Source organism: Rattus rattus, chromosome 2 (assembly GCF_011064425.1).
Source record: "Rattus rattus isolate New Zealand chromosome 2, Rrattus_CSIRO_v1, whole genome shotgun sequence".
Classification (NCBI taxonomy): domain Eukaryota; kingdom Metazoa; phylum Chordata; class Mammalia; order Rodentia; family Muridae; genus Rattus; species Rattus rattus.
Window position 1 is genome coordinate 155568123 of NC_046155.1, and position 17204 is coordinate 155585326.

Here is a 17204-nt window from a genome sequence, read left to right on the forward strand (position 1 = left end):
CCAACAATTGGGCATTGTCTGTCCCCAGAAACCTGGTGCCATGCTCCCAGGAAGATGGGCGGGAGGCTATCTCAATGACTTCTCTTTGTATCAGTGTGAGTGACAGCCCTGCTGGGTCCAGCCCTGCTGAGTCCCTCATCTGAATATTTTAGAGCTCTACACACCCATCCTCCAAGTTTGCCCACCTTCATGTTCTCTGTGGATCCTTCTCTGTGTCTGCCTCCATCTATCTCAATGTATTTGCCGTCTTGGCATCTTTCGAGCCTTTGCTCATCACCCCCACCCCCGCTCTCTGTGTCTGTCTCAGACTTTCTATCGTTCCCTCTCTCTTTCCACATCTCTACTTCTTCCCCCTCTTTTTCTCTCTGTGTCTATTTCTCCCTTTCGTGTGTTCCTCTGCCTTATAAAATCTTTCTGTGCAACTGTCTTTCTGTCTGTCGGTCCTCCAGACCCCTGGACTCTCCCAACTTCTGTTTCTCTGCTGGCTCTCCTCCTGTACCACTTGGGGAAACATTTGTGCACTTGGTATGTAGTTATGCTCCTGGGGTGTGAGAAGGTATGGCAAGGTGTGTATGGTTCGGTTAGTGAGGTGCAGGAGGAGGTGAAGAGTCACTCCTGGGGTTTTTGCTTGTGCAGAGAGATGCACGAGTGGAGAGAACCTGGCATGCAGACACCGGGGAGCAGCACCAAGAGCGATAAGCTATGTCGTGACCTGGGAGAATCATGGGGAGGCGCCTTTGAACTTGGGTCTGGGGAGCAAGGCAGTGAAGAGGAGAGGACGCAGGCGTGTGTGGGAAGAGTAGGCAGTGGTCACTGTGGGCTGCAAGGGAGGGACTTGTGGAGGGTGGAGGGACCTGGGGAAGGGTGTGGGGATGAAGAGGGGAAATGGAGACATACTAGGAAGCCATCAGGCAATAGCAGCGTGCATGAATAACGTGCCCCTCAGCACTTGCTGGGTGTGACGCTCCACGCGCCCTTCTCTTCATTAACCTGATCTCGCACTGCTCAGGCCCCATTGCCCTGGCTAGGGAAGACTTTAGTTACCACCGAGGATACACTGGACACTTCATGCTGGGTCTCTTCTGAACTTAGTGTCTCACTGTCTCCCCAGACACAGTCAGTCCCCCTCACACAACCCACTGGCTCTCTAACCTTGTCTCATTGTTTCCCTTCTGTGGGGCCCACTCTCCTCTGGTCCTGTATTCCGGTCCCAGGTCAGCCTGGTTCCCTCACCCACCTCACTCTCTGTTCTCTGAACCACTCACTAGACTTCAAGAAGGGTCTCCCTGTACTTTGCTTGGACTATCCCCTGGCCTTGCTTCTCACAGATCTGCCCCTAATTCCTCATGCTTCTTGTCTTTGTACCCCCACCTTGTTCCCCTTTGTCTTGCCTTTGTCCCACTCCTCAGTTTGAGACTGGAGGATCTTCAGCAACCAGGGACCCAGTTATAGATCTCCAGCAAAGGGCTGGAGGCGTGGCTCGGGGCTAGGACATCTGTCTAGAATCCCCCACTGAGGGACTGAGGATGTGGATTCTTTTTATACCTCCTGCCTAGGGCCCTACAGTGGCCGGTAGTGCATGTGGCTCAGCTGTATATCACCTGCCTAGAAACCCCTAGTGAGGGGCAGGAGGTAGAATATCTTTCCAGAATCCCCCAGTGATAGTCTGAGGTGTGGCCCAGAGATCGAGAGCGTGCCTAGCATGTTCCTCAGTTCCGTTCCTCAGCATTACCAAGTGGTGTTTTCTTACGTGCTCCTATCACAGGTGTGAGTGGTGCCTAGGTTAACTAGCTTTGCTTAACTGTCGAACACTGTGTGTGTACGCTTATTAAAATACCATAAGCCTATGTAATTTTCATTTGTTCCTTGAAAGTAAATGTAGGAAGTTAGAAAAGAAAACAGCTGAAAAGATACAGCATAGGTCTGTCATCTCAGTTAGTGAGGAGGCAGAGGCAAGACTATTCCAAGTTCAAAGCAAGCTGAGGCTACAGAATGAGACCCCATCTTAAAATGAAAAGGAGAGAGTTGGCGTCATAGGTCTGCATGTGTGAGACCCTGGGTTCAAGCCCTGGTATGGTAAAATGAAACAAAACAAAAGCAGAAGCTCACTCAATTCCATTTTATAATGCAAGACACTAATGGTCCAGAATTTAGGATACCAATGATCACCAAAGAACCCATTTGCCTCATGTCCTGGCATATTGAGTGCTTGGAATCTGATAACCCCTTTACACTTTTAACTCAACTCTGTGGGAGGTCATCTTATCCCTTGGCCATACACTGTTTGGACCAGCCCTACCCATGTTTTTAGTGCTCTAGCTTTGGAACCCATATCAAGTGCCCCGGGTGGTTCCATGCTTTATGACCTTGGAGGGAGTCTCTGACTCTGAAATTTCCTTCCCGTTCCATGCTTTCCCCACCTTTTCCTGCTGACCACCTCTTGTCCCTTTGGTCTTGCCTGGAACATTGTCTCTGAGAATAACTTCCCACTGGACACCACCCAATGCCACCTGCCTTGGTTGGGTTAGTCATTCTCCTGTGTGGGTTTCCACAGGTGTCTCCTTCCAGGTGTTAGCCTGGACCAGAGCCATCTGTATCAGTGTCCATCTCTCCTGCTGGATCTTGAGCCCCAGAGGGCATGGACTATGCTGACTCATGGCTGCATCCACAGGGAACTCAGGAAATGTTGACCCATGACTACCATGACCTCATCACATCCACTCCTGTTGTGGATAGGAAACCTGTGGCACAGACTAGGGAAGTCCATCGCTCACGTACAAGCCCACAGGAAGTGGTAGAGCCTGAGCTGGAACTCAACTTCCGACATTGTGGTATTTCAATATAACACAAGCCAAAATGGCAGCATCCAAAACCGGAAGCCTTCTGACACGGAGAATTCTAAAATGTCCTGCCCTGACATATAGTCCAGTATGGTGTATTCAAAAACAGTGTATTCCAACATGGTTTAGTCTAACATTACTCCAAAATGGAGTATTTCAACACAGTGGTATTCCAACATGGACATGTTCCAACGCGGCAGTCATGTTCCATCTCTCTACAATTTCCCGAAGATGATAATAAAATTCTGTACTACTGTACCGGGTAAGTGGGCTCCAGAAGGATCATCCATGTGGAGGAAGGAGGGAACAGGTAGGGTTTGAGTCTCTTGTGACCTTCTCATGCCCATTCCCGTCCCACTGTCTCCTCTGTTCCCAAGTTATGGTGGGACTAGAAGATCTTCAGAGAGAATGAGGTCCACACATCTGTCAGTGAACTTCATTATCTTCACATCCTTATCTCTGATCAGGACACGTGTGTTTAAATCTGCGAATGTTTGATTCTAGATTGACTGATTCAGCCAAAATATTCAATAAAAAATTTAAAAAAAACTTCATGAGAGTAAGCAGGGAGAATGTGAGAAGCCGTGTGCATCCAGAACCAACTCCTATCATTGGTGCTCTGTGTGATGCTGTCCCAGCCACTGTTTACATGGGGAATCATTAAATCTTTATGATGATATCAAGAGGTGGGAGCGTTGTCTCCCACTTAAAGGATGAAGGAACACAGATGGGGAAGAAAGATAACAAGATAGTAAGGGCAGACAATGGGCTGGGGGTTGTAGCTCAGGGTCAGAGCATCTACTTATGCCTGGGAGGAGGGAGAGGGAGGAGGGAGAGAGCCAGAGAGAAGAATAAGGAGGAGGGGGAAGAGGGAGAGAGACAACAGGGTGGAGGGAGAACAAAACAGGCAAAGAGGAAAAAGAGAAGAGGGAGGAGGAAAGGAAAGGTAGAAAGGAGAAGAAAGATGGGAGAGAGCAAAGAGAGGGGCTACAGTGGGGAAGAGGAGAGAAGGAATGGGAGGCCGGGGAGAAGACAGGGATAACAGAACGGAGAAGCAACATACATGGGGGGTGTGGGGGTGTTGGGTGTTGGGGCGGCAGTGGGTATTCCTGGAAAATATAGGTTTCCTTTTGGAAATTTTAGTCCTGTTAATAAAAGAATTTAAAAACTGACTTGGAGGGGTAATTTATTTAGAAATTAGGAGGGAGGGGACAGGGACAGGGCATTTATGAAATTATTTTTAAATTAATAAAAATATTGTCTTAAACAGAGAAGGCAAGCTGCCTAGAGGAGGGAGACAGAGAAGGGTAAGGGAGAAGACTGTGATCTTTGCTCGCACACTTGAGCAATGGAGGTTGGCAAGCAGCGGCAAAGGGGAAGCGTAAGGGGCCTTGAGAGAGTGAGAAATCCCAGACTTTCAGGGAAATATACCTGTGTTTGGGTCAGTATGTGAAAAAAAAAGTAAGTCAGAGGAGCATGGAAGCAGCAGGAACCCCTGCATGGAGGAGGGGTTTCTGGGAAGGATAGATTCATGATCTCATTAAGGGGGTAATTACTCCTCCCTTTGCCTTAGCATGCCTCCAGGTGAATCAGATTTCCTGTGAGGTGCACTCCTAGCCAGGTGATTGACAGGTCCATCTGGATTAGCTCTTGAGGAGATAGTAGTCTGTAGTCATCTCTAATCTTTGTCATGTTCTAATCTTTGAAGCCAATCAGTGTCGTGTCTCCACCCAGACCAGAGGTAGATTCCATTCTTTTGACCAGGTGGGAGGCCTTCTTTCTTAATGGTCTTTGAAAAATACTTGACGTCTCCACCTCTCTCTCTCTCTCTCTCTCTCTCCTCCTCTCTCCTCCCTCCTCCTCCCTCCTCCCTCCTCCCTCCTATTTCCTTCTTGTTCACAAGCACTAGACATTTAATATCTACAGAGCTGGCACGATGCCTGTCATCCCTGCTTTTTAAAAAGGGCATCTTGTGTTGTTCTTTGACAATTTCATACCTGCGTACAATGCATTCTGACCACAGCCGCCCCTTACCCCACCTCCTACTCCCCCGGACACTCCCGCCTTCATGTCCTCGCCTCTCTTTTTCCCCCCTTCCTTTTTCACTTTGTAGAGTACTGACTCCAGCTAGTTCTGTTGAGATACGATGGATCCCATCTTGATCCCAGCCTACCCCTCTCACTTCCCTCTCCTTTCAGGCAGATAAACAGACTTGCTTCAAGTTCACAAAGGCAAGAGCAACCACCATGTCAAGAACATGTCATTTCATGGCAGTCTATGCTGTCCTCTTATGCTCTGTGTGTACACTCTTCCTCCGTGTTCTCTGAGTTTTGGCATTATTGGAATAGCTGTCCCGTTAGTCACTATTGAGGGCTGAGCACTCCTTAGTCACCCTTAGTCACCCCCTTACCCACCTTGACCAGGTGTCTGCATAAAGGGGTTACTCTGGTCAAGGTTGAGAGTAGCACTAGTCTGTGGGTACAAATATTTAGAGGGCAGTTTGACAATATAACGATTTAAACTAAACTACAGTAGGTGTTCCATTCCCCATCCCAGGGCCTATGACCTCCCAAGCCCTGGCCTACTGACCAGGTTTACAGTATCAGGTATGAATTCCCTCCTGTAAAGCAGGCCTCAAACCGGATCAGAAAGTGGTTGGTTACCCCTAGAAAACCTCGTGTCACTAACACACAGAGGTCAGGATCCATCGTGCTGATCCTCTCGGGGATTCAGAGATGATATTTCCCTTCGTACTGTTACCAGCAAAACAGGAGATGAAGGCAAAAGCCAGCTGTGGAGGGAAAGTCTACCCTGGCTGGCCTCCGAGGCAGGAGGAGAGATGTACACACGTACCCACAGCAAATGGGTTGTACGCTCCACCATAGGTTCTTAATGCAAGTTCCAGCAGCTATTGGCTTTACCTATAAGTCTACTGTCTGACCAAAGAAAAACAAAGCCCTTTCCAAAGAACCCAACTGAGTATGAAATTCTGTGTTTGTAACCAATCACACCCTTGCTGTAGCCAGGCTGCTTCAGTACCCCTGTGAGTCTAGGTTATCTTTTAAAAAGCTATGGTATATTTTATTTCTGAGTTTTGTGTGTGTGTGTGTGTGTGTGTGTGTGTGTGTGTGTGTGTGTGTGTGTGAATGTTGACATTGGATGTCTCCACCTTATTTTTTTTAGACAGTGTCTCTGGCTCTCTAGAGATAAATAGATAAATAGGCCTCCTGTAAAGCAGGCCTCAAACACAATCAGAAAGTGAGCCCCACCCCCACCCCATCCACTGTCTCCAGCTCTTCAGCATTAAGATTACAAACACACACACGGCCATGTGTGCGCTTGACGTGGGTGTTGGAAATGCAAACTCAGATCTTTGGGCTTGCACAACCAGCACTTTATCCACTGAGTGATCTTCGGAGCCCTCCCTAGATCCTTTGGAGATAGGGTCTCACTATGTAGCCTTGACTAGCCTGAAAGCGACTGTGTGGACCAGAATGACCTCAAACTCGTGGAGATCTCCTTTAGCTTTAGCCTCCCAAGTGCTGAGATTAAAGATTTACACCATCACAGCAGACCCTTTAAGTTTTGAGATCGAATGGTGATTTGGGTGGTTCGAAGAGAGAGGAAAAGCTGATAATACTCCATGGAAATTCAGGGCCAGCTTCCTTGGTATTCCTTACATGAGACACAGGTGCAGAAATCACTAGGTCTGGACTTAAGGCTGATGGAGGAAGGCCAGGGTCTGGACTCTGGGATTTGAGGGCAGAGGGGAGGATTCGGACCCTCGGAACCTAAGAAAGGAGGCTGGGTCTGGATTCCTGGGTCTGTGGGAGGAGGCGTTTAGGACCTTGAGACTGAGGGAGGAGGCTGGGGCCTAGACCCCTGAGCCTGAGGGAGGAGGCTGGGATCCAGATTCCCAAGTCTAAGGGAGGAGGGCTGGGGTCTAGACCCCTGAGCCTGAGGGAGGAGGCTGGGATCCAGATTCCCAAGTCTAAGGGAGGAGGGCTGGGGCCTAGACCCCTGAGCCTGAGGGAGGAGGCTGGGGTCTGTGCTCTGTTTCTCCATGGGCAGAGTTTAGTAGCTGCAGCATTTCTGACTGACTGGCTGAGGGCGGTCAGTGGAGACTCTGAAGAACTCAAACAATGTTTGTGGGGAAGGAACTCTGGGAGAGAAGCAGGAAGGACAGGTGGGAGGGTCAGGCCCTTAGTTGCATCCCATTGTCAGCAGATTCTGAGGTGTCACTGCCCAGAGAAGGAAGGCAAATTGCCTAGGTGTGTCTCTGCTCTGAGTCAGAAGGCACCCCTCCCTTCCAGAGCCCCCCTGATCTTTTGAGAGAAGCCTACTAGCCACCATCTTCCTCAGCCCTGAGTTTCTGGATGCTCACTCTTGGCTGACCCCCAGAGGACCTAAATGTCCAGTTTCTGTCTCCTCCACCCCTGATTGAAAACTTTCCCTGTCACCTGAGAGAAATTTGGGTCCCTCCCCATCCCTTCACCTTGGTGACTTAAGTGCTTACTGCCCATTCTTTCTCCCCTCAGGTCCTCCCTTTCCGTCCTCCCTTTTTACCTGTGAGAAAACAGAAACTCAAGAAATGAAGAAAACACACCACCCACCAGGACCAGGCTGAAAACAAGCTACAATGTCCTTAAAAGTTAAAAATGTGAAGAAGACTTTATTTACACTTCAATCTGGTTTTGTGTCAATGTATGTGTGCAGGTACACCTGTGCCTTCGCACATCTGGAGGTCAGGGGGAAGTATGCAGGCATCAGTTACTCCCTTCCACCGTGTAGGCCCTAGAGGCCATGTCAGGCTTGGCAGCAAGTGTTCTTACCCACTGAGCCATCTTGCCAACTCTTCCTCATAGGTCTCTTCCCTCCACCATCAATGCTCCCAGCTCCCCAACATTATTTTCCAGGCTATGAACACACACATCGATATCACTCAGAGTTTATTCTGTCTCATCAGTATTCATTGGGTATGTCCAGCCCATGTTCCCATTAAACATCAGACAACAACAGTCCCTCAGGGATAAGGCTGAGCACTACAGCATACGCAGTATTTCCCACAACTTCGTAGTGAGAGAAATCGAACTTTCACTGAAATAATCTACTATTGTGGACATGTTGGCGGTTTCCGTTCTTTTTCCTCTACAATAAGTAATGTAATGAATCCAAATTTGATTCTATTTTTTTTTAAAGAACTCTAGAAATGGATGGCCTGAGTCCAAGGCAGGGGATGAAGGTCTCACAGTTAGCAGCCACTTTCCAATAAAGGACCGTAGGAATCCTCAAGCTACTGCATTTGGAAGTTTTATTCTTCTGGCATCTTCCACAGCCCTCAGGTTTCTCAGTCTCCTGACTTGATTTGCTTTTAGGTCTCTGGGGTTCTGATTGGCTTATAAACTTAACGTAGTGTTGAGGTTTTGCTATGTCCTGGAGGAAAGGTAAAGCCAGGCAGGGCTTTACACAGCCTTCCAGGCTGGCAGCTTGCCCTCCTGGCACGTTAGCGATAGGTTTTCATGGTGTCCTCCAACCACCGTTGGTACTTGCAGACTTGAGTGTAGACTCCTGGGTCATTGGGCTGGCCACAAGGGTAGGTTCCCCAGGACACCAGACCTTGAAGGGTGTCATTGCACACCAAGGGCCCCCCTGAGTCACCCTATGGGGAACAGAGGAGGTTAGTTTTGGCTTCAGAGAAAAGCTCCGTGACCCCTAAGTCACCCTAAGACTAAAGGATGTCTAGTTCAGTCTTTGTCCTGACAATCTGAATTGACTTCTACCTTAGTTAAGGAGCATGGGTTTTGGGAACTAATGGGAAAGTAGGAATTCATACTGTCATGTTGATGACCTGGGTTCCATTAGAGTTTCTTGGCAGGAAAGGATGGAACTTCTGGACATTCACATATAATTTCCTTATTGATAAAGTCTATTAATTAAGGCTGGCGAGAAGGAGACTCTTCTGTAGGGATTGGGTAGGTACTCCCTTGGGCTGTCAGGAAGCCGACTCTAGCCCAGGGAGAGGAGATTCCCTGGTTCTCAGGGACAAGAATGTTTCTCCCACCAGTCAGTCCTTCAACACATCACAGCATCTGTCCTAAGAGGTGAGGGGATGGAGGGAGGGAGAGAAGGAGGAAGATAAAGAAGAAGAGAGAGAAGGTGGAGAGGGACAGGAGGAGGAGGGGTGTGGGAAGAAGGAGTGAGGAAGAAGAAAGAAGAGAGAGAAGGACACAAGATGAGCGAAAGAGAAGGGGAAGAAGAGAGAAAGAAGCAGGGAGAAAGGAGAGTGGATTGGGAAGATTGGAGATAGCAGAAGGAGAGGGAGAGAGGGAGACAGAAACAGAAGCCAGCCCAGGGCGGGGAGATGGCAAAAAGGCAAAGGAATAAAATAAAATTGGGAATAAAAAGAAAGGTGGAAATATGTTGTCTAAAGTCAGAGGCCCCTGACAGGCTGTGAAAAAAGAGCATGGAGGAGAATTGAGAGAGATCCATTCCTGTCCTAGGACCAAGACTATGGTTAGGCATCTGGATCAGGCAGAAAATGTTAGTGGTCATCATGAAGAAGAATGAGTTAAAAATCAAGAGGCGACTGGATATCAGCACTCCAGAGGCTGAGATGGAAAGACCAGGGATTCAAATCCTGCCTCAGCTACAGAGCAACTTTAAGACCAGACAGAGCTACTACACAGCCTTGTCTCAAAGACAAAACTGGGGGCCTAGGGAGACTCGGTGGTTAAGAGCACTGCCTGCTCTTGTAGAGGACTCAGGTCCAGTTTCCAGCACCTACATGTTAGCTCACAAGCACTTGTAACTTCAGTTCCAGAGGATCTGTGGCCCTTTTCTGGCCTCTTTTGGTACCAGGAACACATACAGCACACTTACATATACTCAGGCAAGACATTCATATACACAGAAACATTCTAAATAAATCTTAGAAATAAAATTTAAGAAGGAATGTTCAGTCTGGTGTACTGCTTGCCCCTGTAAGTACTGCACTTGGGAAGACCGAGGCAGGTGTGTGTATTTCTGTGAATTTGAGGCCAGCCTTGGCTACCTAGTTCTAGGTTAGACTTGATTATTTCAGGCTAACCTGAGTTACAGAGGGAGGTCCAGACCAGCCTGACCACAGAGGAATACTGTCTCAAGAGTGTAAAGATGAAATACCATTAATCACAGTATTTTGAAGGTTCTGCAAAGTTTGGAAGTAGGAGGCTCACTCACAATCCTGCATCCTTTATCTCCATCTTTCTCAGCTCCACTGAGCTACTGGCCTCTGGCTAGTGCGGTCCATGCATGAATCAAGGTTGTTGACCAACAGAAGGTGAGAGAGCTAAGGAGGTAGGATCTGGGTGATGGCCAGGACAGGCTGGGACAAAGAGCTTTGGGCCAATGTGGACAGACAGGGGTTTGATGGGAGAGTGGGGGCAGTGGGGACTCACATTGCATGTGTTAGTCTTAGAGTCGGGAATGCCAGCACACAGCATGGTTTTCCCCAGCAGATCCTTATACACCTTCTTGCACTCCTGGGAGGAGATGAGCTTCACATCCGAGCACATAAGATCCGAGGGGAAGGTCACTGTGGGGAGGAGGACTTCAGTAAGGGGACTGGGTAGGGTGGGGACCTGAGGAACCAGGTCAAGATCAGGGATAAAAGGGAAGAGGGTGTGTGAGGGAGGGGGCTGTGCTGGATCCCACACTGAGACAATCTCACCATCTGGGCTGGTTGTGGTGCCCCATCCAGAGACGGTGCACGATGTCCCTGGGGGTTCACAGTGGTCAGGAAGCTTGACTTTCTGCACCTTGTCTGACATCTTGACCGGCTTATCCATCTTCACAAGCATGATGTCATTGACATGGGTCCTTGTGGAGTAGCCAGGGTGTCGGAATGACCTTGAAGCCTTGATCCTCTGGGCACTCTGATCCTCTATCTTATCACTGCCCAGATGCACCGTGTACTGACTGGGAGAAGAGAGTGACACTCAGGGAAGGAGGGAGGAGGAAGGAAGGGAGTGGGAGAGATGGCAGGAGGGAGGGAGAAGGAATGAAGGGAGGAGGAGAAAGGAGGAGGAAGGGAGGGGGAAGAGGAAGAGAAGGAGGGAGAGAGGGGAAAGGAGGAGAGGGGAGGAAGCGAAGGAGAAGGAAGAGAGGGAAAGTGAGAGGAAGAGCTGGGTTAGAAGCCCAGAGAGAAGAACACAGAGAAAAAATAGGGAGCCAAAGAAAGGGGCAGAAATACACACAGAGAGAAACACAGAACAGAAAGAGAGAGGAGGGTGAGGACAGAGGCAGGGACCCAAAAGAGACTTACCCTGCCTGCCCTTGCAGAACCTACCCCATTTTGCAGTGGGCTGCTGTGAGCACCCAGCTTTCACCCACCAGCACTCCTCCACAATGAAGCTGATCGCCTTTGAGCAGAGCCACCTGCCACGGGTGGGAGCCTTCCTTACACTTGTAGCCATCTATAATCCTTTCTCCTTTATCCAGCACCAGGGGGAGAATGAGACAGTAAACAGGGAGTTAGAGTCAGTGAGGAGTCTATAAGGCTTGGGAGGAAAGGTCGAGGGTGGGATGGAGGATCATGCAGGGGACGTGAGAATGGGTTAGGGAGAGACTGGGACCACTCATGATAGCCCACAGGCTTCTGGAGCCTGCAGAGGCCACAGGGAGTCTGCCTGATTGAGGTGAGAAGAAAAGACAACCAGGATCACAGAGTCACGGGGTCAGGTCACCTGGCAGGAGCTATTTGGGACAGGGGATTCAGACTCAGAATGTTGGGGACACTGAGCAAGCCCTCACCTTGTCCAGCAGTTTCCAGGGCTAAAGACAGCAGCACAGTTAGCAGGGAAAGGAGCCAGACTCCCATCTCGGTGACAGTGGCTCAGGGGACTGCCAGATGAGAGAGCTAAATGTTGCCAGAGCAAGGGATGACGAAAGATGAGGCACTAAGACACAGCCCTACCCTCCGTCCCTGGATTCAGGAGTCCAGGCCTCGGGTCTCCTCTCTCTGGGATTCAGGAATCTAGTCAGAGCCCTCCTCCCTCAGACATTTGGGTTTTAGACTCTAGACCTTCTCTCTCAGACCCTGGAGTCCAATTCCAGCCGTCCTCCCTTAGACCCAAAGGTCCAGACCCCAGCCTTCTCCCTCAGCTCTTAGGATTCAGACCCCAGCCCTCCTCCTTCAGGCCCTGTTCCAGGGCAGCACCTAAGGTCCTTTGCTTCTATCTTGTGGGTGGATAGCAGCCCTCTTACCCCTCATGGCCTCCCGTCTAGGACCCTGGAACCCCAGTCTCCAGGGAGGTTCATGCACAACCCCCGAGGAAGCTCCTCTCACCTGGGAGTGACTTGGCTAAGCTCTGTCCTTGATCCGGAGCCCAGTCCAGTGTCTTCAGCCTTCTGTGGGGCTGATCCTTTTATACCTCCTCTGCCCCCGCACCGCCTCCAGCTCCCTGGGGCACAGGTGGAGCTGTCTCTGGGTGCCTTCCCTCTGCTTTGAGCTTAGAGTTATCTGAAATCCCTGAGGCAGCCCTAACAGTTGATACCACAGATCTTTCCCTCCACCCTCTGTACTGCAGTCAGGTAGGGTGACTCCCATGTGGAAGCCGGCCCCCGCACATTCTAGCATCACCATGTCAAGGAGTCGTCCCCTGGAGCAGAGTTCAATCAGGTGCAGAAAGCAGAGGGGCGTTCAGTTTGGAGCCTTACAAGTAGTATCATCTTCTAACTCTAACTTTCTCCCAGGGTAGCCCAGACCCCACACCATGATTGTGACCAGTGTGACTCCTGCCCGCTGGATCCAGTACTGCCTGTGAGGCTGAACTTAACTCCCAGCCCAAACAGACAAATTAAATAAAATAAAATTAAATTAAATTAAAATAAAATAAATAAAATACGGAGTCCACACCCAACACCAGCAGGGCTCTTATGGATATTGGTCTAGTCTCTGTCCTCGTGTTCTTTAAAAAAATTGTAAATTATATTTATTTATTGCCTGTGGTTTAGATGTGGAGGTCAGAGGACAACTTTGGGGAGTTGATTGTCCCCTTTCATCACATGGGGCCTGGTGGCAAGCACCTTTTCCCATCTCACCATCTCGACAGTGGTCATATTGATCTTTAATCATATAATACACGTATTGTGTTCTTTAAATACATTTTTACGTTTAACACATTTTATATACTTTAATACATATACATTTAATACATTTTATATACAATATAAATGTACTGCATTTATTATAAATATAATTAAATGTAGTACATTTAGTACATTTTATATACAACATATAATACACTTATATAAAAGCATATATATTGTTTTTGATAATAAAAATGTAAGATTCAAGCATTATCTAATAGAGTCCCCCATCCCCCACAACCCTCTTTATCTCACTTTTTTTTTTTTAAAAGATTCCACTCTACCTTCCTATGGTGGGGAGAGTACTGGGGATTGAACCTAGCTCCTTGCACATAGTAGGTGGGTGCTCTACTGCTGGGTCACACCCTAGCCCCTCTCTGGGGGATTCTTATGTTCAAAAGGAGACACAGGCAGGCAGGTAGATGTGGCATCACATACCTGTGATTCCAGCACTCCCAAGGTGGGGACAAAAGAGTCGGGAATCAGGGTTGTCTTTGGCTCTGTGAGTAGGCTCACACGCGATACTGTCTCATAAAATTTTTATAAAGGTGGCTCAGTTTTCATCCTGCCTGGCAGTGTCCCCCTTCGGGGTGCCAATTCTGAGACTGGAGCAGCCTTCTTAGAACCATGAAGAACATGGCAGTCGGCTAGGCCAACACACTGTGGATGAACTGAGGTGACTTTCCGGGGCTGCTTCTGAGCCAGCGGACACATCAGCAATGGCGTGTCTCCCTCTCCTGACTGTTCCGAGCCTCCTTCTGGGTTATAGCTATTCACTCTTGGAGCTGAATACAAGGCCAACTCAGAGATGGCCCTCAATAGAAAGCCAAATCCAGTTCAAAACTCTTTGCTCTCCCCCTCTTCCTTCTCCCTCGTCTTTCAGAGACAGGCTGTCACTTTATAGCATGCTTGCTTTGAACTCGTGATCCTCCCATCTGACTTCCAAATGTGGGGGTGTCAGATCTATGTTGGCATTTCTATCTCTGGAGCCCCATGTCAAACCACAGAAGTTAAAAGTCCAAGTCTTCCTCTGGCCCTTGCTTTCTTCACAGTCCTCATGCCATATCCTGTTCCAGACCCAGTCCCTCAAACACTTGAAAGAACTGTATTGAGCATCAATGGTATACCGGGCTGGCCCACATGTCAAAGATACAGAGGTGCATACACTTGGATAGAGACTCTTATTTCAAGGTGTTGGTAGACTTTTGTAAAAACAATAATCAAATAACTCTCGATAAGGATAGGGAGATGGCTCCGTTGGTACTTGCTCTGAAAGCTTGAGGGCCTGAGTTCAAATCCTCAGCACCCATTTAAATGGCCAAACATGCTGTGCATACCTACAACCCCACATTGTATATTCCTGTATCCCTGTTATTGCGGGTGGATAGAGACAGGCAGATCACAAGACCTAGCTGGTCGGGCAGCCTAGCTGACTGTCAAGCTTCTGGTTCACTGAGAGACCCTGTTTCATGGTGCTGAGATGGAATTGGTCAAGAAAGGCACCTTATATCCTGCTCTATCCTCCCCCACATATGCATGGGCATTCCACAAGATGCAGATAAACAGATGTGAAGGGGAGAGAGGGGGGGAGAGGGAGAGAATGTGCATGTGCGTGTTTGTTCTTATGACAAAACACCACAAATACATAAATAAAGTGACTTATAGAAGGGTTTATTCTGGCTTCTGGTTCCAGAGGGTTGGCATCCATAGTGATGGGTAGCAACCATGGAAACTGGTTAAGCTGAGAGCCATGTTCCCAGCCCCTTTCTGGGGTTGTCTAGTCAGGTGCTCTACCACTGAGCCACGCCCAGCCCCTCACTGGGGGATTCTAGGCAGGGGCTCTACCACTGAGCCACGCCCCCAGCCTCTTTCTGGGGGATTCTAGACAGGAGATGTACTATTGAGCTACATTTTGAGACCTCTTTTTACTTTTCATTTTGATACAGTGTTTCGCTCTGCACTGGAGGTTGAATTTGAACTTAATCTATAGCTGAATGCCTGGTCCTCCTGCCTTGCCTCTGCTTCCCTAGTGACTGGAATGACCACCTTTTCTGCTGAACATGACTTCCAGACACAATGTTTATCCCCCCCCAGCCAACTCTAAGATAACTTGTGCCAGCCAGCCCTGCCCTGACACAAACATGGCGATAACTATATTCAAACTAAGTCACTAAGGCTCAAGACCCTTCCTCCTATCAGAGTCCAAATTAGACCCCAGAAGGCAGACCCCCACCATGGGACTGACTCTGGCCCCAGGAAGTGTCAGCCTTCCTGACTTGGACTCCCAAGGTAAGCATTGGCGGTGTCCAGGAAGCACTGCATAAACGGGTGTGGTGGTTCATGACTGCAATCCTAGCAACTGGGGGGGGGGGGTTTGGAAGCAGGAAGATCACCATTGGTCAAGGTCACCATTGGCTACATGGGTACTCTGAGTCTACCCGGACCGCATGAGACTGATTCTATTGTGAGGGAATCAGGGTGGTAAGGGGGAGGGAAACCCCGGTGTTCGAAAGGCCTGTTTATCTTGAAATCCCTAGCTGTTGCTGTATGTCTAGCCCTCTGTTACAGTCTCTTCATTAGTAAGGCTGGTTTTGTGATTTAACACGGGTCCCTGAGCTCAGCGAACCGTGTGTGGTGTTCACTGTTTTTTTTTTTTTTTTTTTTAGCGGTGAGCCTGCATCAGCTGGAGGAACTTAAATGGTGTTGTGCAAACCACCTAGCACCCACAGAGCCGCCTCCTTACACTTAGTCCAAGCGAGCCATTCTGCCTCAGGGTGTGACAGAAAAGAACGTGACCTCGCAGGTCAATGCAACACAGAGTTGCTCACCCTGTGACTTTAGGTGAGTGACTTTACTCTTCTGTGTCTCCCTGTTCCCTCCTCTAAAGTGGGAGAGAGCAGAGCCACACCAGAAAGAAGGACTTCCTAAAGTTGTGCACGAGAAACGGGTACAGAGAGGTTGAAACAGAAGTTCGACAAAGAAAGAGGCTTCCATCCCTTGTCGGCCTCCAGGACACGTGTCAGATGCTTCTCAGGCCTGGTAGCTTTTTGTGTTTACAGGTTTTATTTATATGCATGTGTGTGTGTGCATATGTGCACATAGGCGGTGTCTGTAAAGGCCAAAGGAGAGTCAGAAACCCTGTGGCTGAAGTTACAGCTGGCTGCATACCGTCTGACCTGGGAACTGAACCCCAGTCCGCTGGAAGCATAGCAAATACCCTTAACCGCTGAGTTGTCTCTCAAGCCCATTTGTTCGTTCTCATGTGAAGTGGATAGAGGATTGTTACCCTTGTTTCACAGATAAGAAAACAAACCGCTGTATACCGAAGGAGGAACTGTGAGGTGGTGAGGCTAGCTCAGCGAGTAAAGTACTTGCCTTCTGGGAATGAAGACCAGGACCCAGTGCTGGGGAGCTGGAGACACATGGATCCCTGGGGGTTCCTTGCTGGCCAGCCTAGCCTAATTAGCAAGCTCCAGGCCAGTGATAGATTGAACCTGGGGAAGGATGAGTTTGACCTCTGACCTTCAAACATGTACATACACACACACACACACACACACACACACACACACACACACACACACACACACACACACTCCTCATCCTCAGAACTGCTGGTCCTATTAAAATACACATCCTCACATATTCCTTAATTCTAGCACACAGGAGGCAGAGGCAGGTGGCTCTCTGAGTTCGAGGCCAGCCTGATCTACAGAGGGAGTTCAAGGACAGCCAGGGCTACACAGAGAAACCCTATCTTGAAAACCAAAACCAAAACCAAAAAACAAACAGAAGTTTTTTGTGTTTGGAGTTAATCCCAGCACTCGTCATCAAAGCCCCATCCGGACACTCAGTCTCATGTCTTCTTTGTCCTCAGAGCTCCGTCCTGAAGCCTCTGCGGGTGACACCTATGGCACCTCACAATCACATGCGAGAACTGAGAGCCACCACCCTGCCACCTGTGCCCTGCCCGGAGGTGGCTGCACACAGCGACTCCAGCAACGCTTGAGTCATCCATGGGTCTGGTGGTTTATTGCTTCTGACCTCCTGAGTCTCACTTGCCTTCACTTTAGGAGAGCATCCACTTCTCTGAGGGAGAGGTTCCCTCCTCTCCTATATCTGGTGAAAGCCTCCCTCTGAGTCCTCCAATCCCTCCCTCACACTGGAGGATTAAATCCCTGGAGTTACAGATGGTTGTGAGCTGCCACGCGGGTGCTGGGAACCAAACTCGGGTCC

At 49.0% G+C, this 17204-nt stretch overlaps 1 protein-coding gene across 1 annotated transcript; it reads right to left on the bottom strand.

Moving 5' to 3' along the window:
• Positions 1-7514: 7514 nt before the first annotated feature.
• Positions 7515-11697, bottom strand: Klk7 (kallikrein related peptidase 7). Its single transcript, XM_032893788.1, has 5 exons — positions 11631-11697; positions 11167-11308; positions 10549-10796; positions 10277-10413; positions 7515-8499 (listed from the first exon to the last, which is right to left on the bottom strand). The coding sequence occupies exons 1-5, from the start codon at positions 11695-11697 to the stop codon at positions 8344-8346; spliced, it is 750 nt and encodes a 249-aa protein (XP_032749679.1). The 3' UTR covers positions 7515-8343.
• Between the last annotated feature and the right edge of the window lie 5507 nt (positions 11698-17204).